The 8350-nt window shown below is 33.3% G+C and overlaps 1 protein-coding gene across 1 annotated transcript; it reads left to right on the top strand.

The window, feature by feature from the left end:
- Positions 1–442: 442 nt before the first annotated feature.
- Positions 443–7716, top strand: LOC132309821 (protein STAY-GREEN homolog, chloroplastic-like). The gene is made up of 5 exons (XM_059808090.1): positions 443–450; positions 566–623; positions 6031–6207; positions 7047–7214; positions 7423–7716. Exons 1-5 carry the CDS (start codon positions 443–445, stop codon positions 7714–7716), a joined length of 705 nt encoding a protein of 234 aa, XP_059664073.1.
- Positions 7717–8350: the final 634 nt, after the last annotated feature.

Genomic DNA, 8350 nt, shown 5'->3' with positions numbered 1-8350 from the left:
GAATCAAGTGACCCTGCTGGCCACACCCATAACAAGCCTTCGGAGCTGACGAAACTGAAGATGATCTCATCGGACAACTGGACTTATAATGTCCGGGCTGCTGACACTGATAACAAACAACTGCACTCCTGTCAGGTCCAGCTGGCATAGGAGTGGTAGGAGCAGATCTTGTAGACTGTTGCCCCTGAAACTGAGATGGACTGCCCTTGTTCCTTTTCTAAGAAGATCCCTCTGAGGATGGCCCTGCACCCCTCTTTTGCTTCAATTGCTCTCTTCTTGCATCCTTCTCTCTATTGTCAGCCTCCAGCATCAAAGCCCTTTCCACTGCTTCAGAGTAAACCTTAATAAATTGTGCCGTGATCAACGGCCTCATTCGATCATTAAGACCCGAGACAAACTTCCGAGTCTTGTTAGCTTCATCTCTCACCACTTCTGGAGCAAAATGGGAGAGTGAGGTGAACTTGTTCTCATACTCCGCCACTGACATGTTCCCTTGAATAAGATTATGAAACTGGTCTTGTAACTCCCATCTTTTGGAAAGTGGAAAGTACTTTTCATAGAACAGTTCCTTGAACCTATCCCAGCTCATCTCTTCAATCTTGTACTGGTTGGTGACTGACTTCCACCAAACCTTAGCATCCTTAGCAAACTTATACGTAGCTAGGATGATCTTTAGATGATCCTCTGTCACATCCATTGAAGTTAGTTGGGTTTCAACTTGATCCAAGTAGTCATCTGCTACCATTGGATCCATACTGCCCTCAAACATAACCGGCATCAGCTGAAAAAACCCCTTAATGATCTTGAGACGCTTCTGAGCTGGAGTCTCCTCAACTTGAACTGTAGGTTGTGGCGCCGACTGCGACTGAGCAGCAATCGTTGCCCTCACGACATTTTGCAACAAACGATTAAACTCTAGTGCCACAGAACCTTCACCCACTTCTACGGGTACGGGTGTTTCAACATTCTCTCTTCTTGGGGGAACAGCTCTTGGGGGAATCAAGTCCCTAAGAAGCATGTTCTCATCATTTAGCTCCTCCGGATTGGAGCTGGAGCTCTCACCAACATCACCCCTTGTTGGCCTAGGGCCAACTTCTCTAGGTTCCTCACCCCGTGACATCGTGCTATAAAATGAGAAAACGATTCAGAAACATGACACTAAGGTCCACTGTGGACGACTCAACAAGAATTAATACCGTACAACACTTAGCATGCAAGACTATGCAAGAAACATTTTAACATAAACAAGTAAACAGTAAGCACATAGGCAGTTAAGCATGCTCATTTAAATAAGATACCACGTAGCAAGTAGTCAAGTAAGCAATACAAACAACATCCCATGCGACTCTATGTAGGCCTCTACCCGTCGTCCTAAAGGTTTTCGAACCTTGGCTCTGATACCAAATTTGTAACATCTCAAAACTAATACTTTTTTTTAAAAAAATTCGGCATAACCTCTCCTAAAAATAGGTCTATCACAACCTGTTTAATTGCATTTTTAACCTGTCACGGCTCAAATTCCGAATTCACGGCAATAATAGATGATAATACACAATCAAATGACCTCAATAATACTTCAACCTAGTATTGCTCTCCCCATTCATCAATAAGGTTTACACGTTATCAAATTCACATCCAAAATATCATCAAATACCTTAATTACATTACATAACAAAGTTTTGCAAAATATACATATACACCTTCACACTTTTAGTGCTTTGCAAAAATAATGGGAGATATACAAAAGACACAAAAGTGAACTTCTAGTATCGCTCAAGCTTGAGGTGGGTTGTCGTCCACCGGTTCTTTTCCAAGACCTGAAAAAAAATGTATAAATAGTAGGGTGAGCTATATGCTCAGTAGGTGACACTTAAGATACAAATCTTGTGTCCTTGTGAATTCAAGCAAAGCATAGGCTAATGGGAGATAGGGATTATACAACGTATGGGATCAAATACAACATACAATTCAATTCCAAGTATAAACAATGCAATGCAATGCAATGAAATGCAATGCATGTCAATGACACTCCCCATTTTCATTCTCAAAACCATCACTTTCAAACGTTAATACAGCCCGCCCTTTGGTAACCCCGCCGCGACACGAGAGAAGGATTGGCTAGTGTCCCTGACCCTTGGTAATCTCGCGGCGTCATTATGGGGCCCAACTAGCTCAACCACACTAGGGCGACTCCTTAGTCCCCTCTAGGCTATATTAACCTCTGGCCCGTTGGTAACCCCGCAGCGACCGGGTTTATCAAAACCATTTCACAAAAACTATCATTTCCCAAAAATTCCTCATTTTCATTTCAAGACAAATTCTCCCATTTCATGCATCTCAATGACATGTCCATGAATGTACATATAATCTCAATATCATGACAATGTGAAATTTTGGCACAATACAATTAAGCATGGTCTCATACATCATTTTCAGCAAGTTTACACATAGTAGACATAAACTCAACACATAGGCAAGCTTTTCACATAATACATCACATGTGCATAAACATACATTTCTCTAGACAACATTAAAATAATCATTAACACAATTAATCCCCAAGTAAAGCATGTTAGCACATAAAAGAGGTATAATTCACAAAAAACACCACAAAGCCATCATCTATACATGCTTTTCACATAGACAAGTCATAACCCTAAGACATGAATTTTTTTCTAAACATCACTTACACCTCATTGAAGCAATTAATTCTTAAATTTAGCATGTCTAGCACAACAAAAGAGCATAACTCACAATGGAACAAGAAGAGAGTGGATTAAGATGCCCCTACCTCAAAAATGAGCAAACCTTAGAAAATGGGTCCTAAATTTCGAAGTTCAAAGGGTGCACCAAATCTGGAATTGTTGGTATGTATGCGTAGAGCTCGACACAAGCTTCGTTTTGCCTTAAACGGCACCTCAATCCGACAAAAGATGAAGGAGCAATCAACAATGGAAGCTTGAAGTGAAAAGAAAAGAAGGAGAAACAGAGAGCGTCTGTCGGGAGAGAGAGAGAAAGGCAGAGACCAATTTTGGTCTCACAATTCACTTAAAAAGTGATGTGGGTCCCACTTCTTTTATAATTTCTTTTTCTCATTTTCTTTTTCATTTAAATCACACACCACACACACACAATTATATACAGACATCACAAATAAGTTAATGACACTTTTTTATTATTACATTACTTTCTTTTAGTAGATTGACCTAAATCTTTTAATTTTGAGTGTTGCTCACTTATTGCCTTTTCTGACTTACTCCCAAATTTTTTTCTAACTTCTTGAGTCGTCAGATGAACATAATGATTACCTTGCTACTTAAGTTTTGTCTCCTCATAAATTAACATAATGGTCAATTAAATCACTTTCCACTTGTTTTAATAGTGTTAATTCGAAATGACCCATACTGAATAGACAAGAAATTGAGAATAAATTGAATAAGAAAATTCCCATTCACAATCATCCATAAGGTTCTCAATTTTGCAGCAACATTAGTCATCTAAAAATACGATCATACATGGTACGAGTACACCAAAAAATCCATAGTAGTTATATCAATTAATAATTTTCGTTTTAGATATTTATCTACAACACGAAAACATTCTTATAATCAAATATTCCTTAGCACTATCACTATGAAGAACAATTATTCGCATAACCATAATGTTTAATCTGTTCAATATCTCCCAAGCTTTATGGAAAAAAATTTCTCACTCACTGTCTTTATCAGTAATAACAGTAGGTTTTTCAATTTAAAATGCTAAATCAAGATTTAACACATCTAAATTTTGAACTCAACTTACTCATTTCATTATGAGAAAGTCATATTGAGAATCAGAACAGATGTAGCACGCGCATTAAGGGATGTAATAAAACAAACATAATAAGATAAAATCTTAACAACAATAATGCTTTGAGTTAACAGCACGTATGTATAACATAAAATATAAATACAATGTATAACTATAGTACCCCTTTGGGTGGCAGCTATAAAATACTAATAATGATGCTTACATGTATTTATATGTATACATTTATTGGTGATGCATTATTTAATTAAACAAATAAGTTACCTTTGGATATCCTATATTTACCTAATAAAAAAAATATACATAGACCCTTTAATTTTTATTTAATCACTTGAAAATCAATTCCCTTTGAGGAATTATTTCTCATAATTAAATAAAATCAATATTCATGAATATCACAAAAAATTATAAGCATCATAATTCATGAAATATTGCAATTATGTTTACTACTAAAATTAATATTCATCAACTATTATGGTTAGGCCACTTTGGTAGCCACCAACCTTTACATAATATGAATATTAAATTAGATAGTAATTAATTTATGATTAATTATGTCTATTACAAAAATTAATATTCACCAATCATTATGATTGGGCTACTTTAGTAGCTACCGATCTTCACATAATATGAATATTAAATTAGACAGTAATTAATTCATCATTAAGTTATATTTACTACTAAAATTAATATTCATCGACCATTATGGTTAGGCCACTTTGGTAGCTACTAACCCACACATAATATGAATATTAAATTAAGTAGTAATTAATTAATTATTAATTTACCCATTTAACATTATACACACATACTCATAATTGTTAATTAAAGTTTAAGCAACTTCGATCTCAAAAACTTAATAGTCCGAAATTTCATAAAAAATATCTTTTTATTTTATATACATAATAAAATATATTATTTTATTTTCGGACTTAAAGATCATAATTGAATCAATTTAAAATTGATTCTACAATATGTATGTATGTTTGGGTACGAAACAACAAGTTATTTGCATGTCTAATTTATTAGATTAAATTTCTAAACTCACAAATTATTCTAGAAATTCAAATTCCTAAAATAAATAAATCAATACATATATTTTATGTATTCAATAACTTTAATTTTAATTTATTTTAAATTAAAATCAGAATCTTCAAATCATTGGACAAATACTTATAACAATAATTTAAATCTCTTTAATAAAATAAATAAATACACAAACTTTATGTATTTATTAATTTTTAAATAATTATAATAATGAGTTTTTGTAATTCTTTCACAACTTACTGTTTCTATAAAACAATAGCAAGACAAATGCTATTATTATTATTATTATTTTAATTCAATGTTCTTTATTAGTCATACACGAAAATCAGTAACCTAAAGCATTGAAGTTGTTTGTCTTACACACATTATGCATACGTTTGTACTATTACACATATGTAAACTATGTATCAGTAACCAACTTTCATAATTCAATTTTGGCTCAGAAATTGAGGTACCTAAACCCAAAAACCACACGGACTGATCTAAACATACGATTCTAAAATAATGGATTATAAAATCATTTAATTTTAAAATTATACATATTATTTATGCAACTTTAATGAAAAATAATGAGTTCCTAAACCGTTAACTCTGATATCACATGTAAACTATAATTATTCGTGTTAAACCATTCATCACAAATAAACATGAATCTTATAATCTTAGAACTTCATGATTTTCACATATCTATAATGCATAAATAAATAGTTAGATATAAATACCTCGATTCATGATGTCAAACCTTATTGAAATTAAATCCAACTTCTAGATCCTTTAACCACGAACTAATCTGCAACTCTGATCAACAGGTAAAGGTGGAACTGGTTTCTTTCTCAAGCTTTTTGTACACATAAAACATTTACGTGTTGTATCATTAATTGTACATAATTGATGGAGTATATGCACTTTTATAAAGGTAGAGAGAGGACCAGTTTTCCTATTAGTAACATAATTCTACTTTCCATCAAAGTAAGAAATAAGAAAGGAAAACACTTCTCCAATAAGTAATTACCAAAAAATAATTATAAGTTGACCATAAATAAATAATATTAATTAATATCTATTTACTTAGCCACCAAATAATATGTCACATGTCCAAATCATGCGGGCCACAATTAAATAAATAATCTTACAATATATATATATATATATATATATATGTTTGATTGGAACGTACAGGTTGCCAGGTTATTTGGGCCAGCAATCTTTGATGCTTCAAAGCTGAAGGTCATGTTCGTAGGTGTTGATGAAAAGAAGCATCCAGGGAAGAATCCAAGAAGCTATACACTTACACACAGTGATACAACCTCTAATCTCACTCTCTCCATCTCTCAAACCATAAACAACTCCCAGGTAATCATCATATATATATATTTCCAGGTTGCTTTCAACCATCATCATCATATATATATATATATATATATATATATGTAATACCAAATTAGCTTTCACCTACGCTACAGTTTCACAAGATTGAACCTTTTTTTATTCAACAAGTGTAATTTCTCACCCAGTCTTGACTCGGTATGAGCTCTCTTCTCCAAAGATGTGGAGGGGATATGCCCCAAAGGCCAGAAATACTTTATTGCTTCGATTGTATTAATGACGTGATATTATCCAAATGATTTTATTAATTTTACTTACATGATAAGTTATAATTGGTTGAGTGGTTGATAGCACAGATAATGTAATATAACAGGTGCAGAAAAGTTTAGCTTTCTCACCAAATGCACCAAATTAAAGCGTGCTGTTCTAATGCAGCAACACAAAACTCAACACAGAACCCGGATTGTGTTCCGTGCTGGTGCACCAAAACATGGTACCGTTTTAGCCCTACATGAAAATAGTTTTTCAAAGGAGAATGGGTTTTAGGCTTTAGCGCATGAAGTAATGAGTGTACTTGTGCTTACCTAAAAAGTAAAAAAACTCCAAGTTTTGTTTATATACGCTAAAAGGATTATACCATTAGATTTTGAATTTTTATTTGGTTTAACATTTAGAATGCAGTATGCATTTTTTTGTAATTTCAGGGGCAAAGTTAATATGCTATAAAAAAAAGTTCATCCATGCCTGATGGGTATGCCCAAAAAAAAAAAAAAAACACAGAGAGATGTTGTTTCTGAGATTATTGTGTTGATAAAGTAATTTTTTAAGAAAGAAGGGAAATTGTTGTTTTTTTGTTTTTGTTGCAGTTACAAGGGTGGTACAACAGGTTACAGAGAGATGAAGTAATTGCAGAGTGGAAAAAAGTAAAAGGGAAAATGTCTCTCCATGTTCATTGTCACATAAGTGGTGGTCATTTCCTTTTAGATCTGTGTGCTAGTCTCAGATACTTCATTTTCTACAAAGAACTTCCTGTGGTAATTTCTATATCAATTTCTTATTTTTCTTTATTTTTATTTTAAAATTTCAAGCAAACACACATCTCAATATGTTCCTAGCAGAACTCAGAACATTCAGAAATCATAGCATGTGAATTAAAACTCATTGGCTCAATTTCTTAAGTTTCTAATTTAGTAATATTAAAGATAATATATCAAATGAATGAAAGAAGATGTTTATGAACAGGTTTTGAAGGCCTTTGTCCATGGAGACGAGAAATTGTTCAACAAGTACCCTGAATTACAGGAGGCTTTGGTTTGGGTTTATTTCCACTCAAACATCTCAAAATATAATAAGTTGGATTGCTGGGGTCCACTCAAGGATGCAGCAACAGGTCCTAGTTCTATGGGTGTGGCCCACCAGGATAGGAGAGAGATACCCTCCTGGTCAAGCCACATGGATATGCCACAGCCATGCTCAGAGGACTGCACATGTTGCTTTCCACAAGTGGGCTTGGATCACTTGGTCACTGGATCATAAAACCCATCATCATCAAGGAGGCTTACACCAACAAATCTGAATTGGGTCTGTGGTCTTGTCTCTTCCTCACATTGCGTAGGTGAGATGGTGGGGTTGGATTAATAGCCCAATATTATTGATATAGAGACGTCACTAAGACGATTGGTTGTAGAATGGTCTATAAATCATATTCATGTCATTTTGCCATTCCAATATGAATTATAATCAATTCAATCGGACAAAATATAATAATATAATATGTTACATATATTGCATGGTGTTTCAATTTGTATCATGCATGGTGCTGAAATTCTTAATTAATTAATTCAGTTTTTTTATTTTTTTATTTTTAGTTTCTCTTTCTTCTATTGATTTTTATTTTTCACTCTTCATTATTATTTTTCCTTTGACTAAAAGTCGAATATCTAGTCTTTTTATCCATTTTTTTTTGGTTCATACTTTTTGAGTCCTTGTCTCTCTTTTTCTCACTTTTCTATTTTAATTCTTTTAACAAAAAGTACACCTCAACAAAGTGTATTTTTTTTTTTTTTTTTATTGCACTAGCAAACAAACAGCAATGAGATCACTGTTAACAATATTTCGCTGCTAACTCCAAGATATTAGTTATTGAATCTAATATTCAATAAACTACAAA

Source organism: Cornus florida, unplaced genomic scaffold (assembly GCF_030987335.1).
Source record: "Cornus florida cultivar Cherokee Brave unplaced genomic scaffold, ASM3098733v1 CherokeeBrave_3.0.0_Hap2_Chr05, whole genome shotgun sequence".
Lineage (NCBI taxonomy): Eukaryota > Viridiplantae > Streptophyta > Magnoliopsida > Cornales > Cornaceae > Cornus > Cornus florida.
Note: the sequence above shows the minus strand (reverse complement) of the source record. Positions and strands in the feature narration are given on the sequence as shown.

Excerpts from the sequence above, each read along its gene's own strand:
- LOC132309821 (XM_059808090.1), top strand. Across the intron at positions 624-6,030 it reads ACTGGTTGGTGACTGACTTC|CAGGTTGCCAGGTTATTTGG; the intron begins CACCAAACCTTA and ends GATTGGAACGTA. Across the intron at positions 6,208-7,046 it reads AAACCATAAACAACTCCCAG|TTACAAGGGTGGTACAACAG; the intron begins GTAATCATCATA and ends TTTTTGTTGCAG.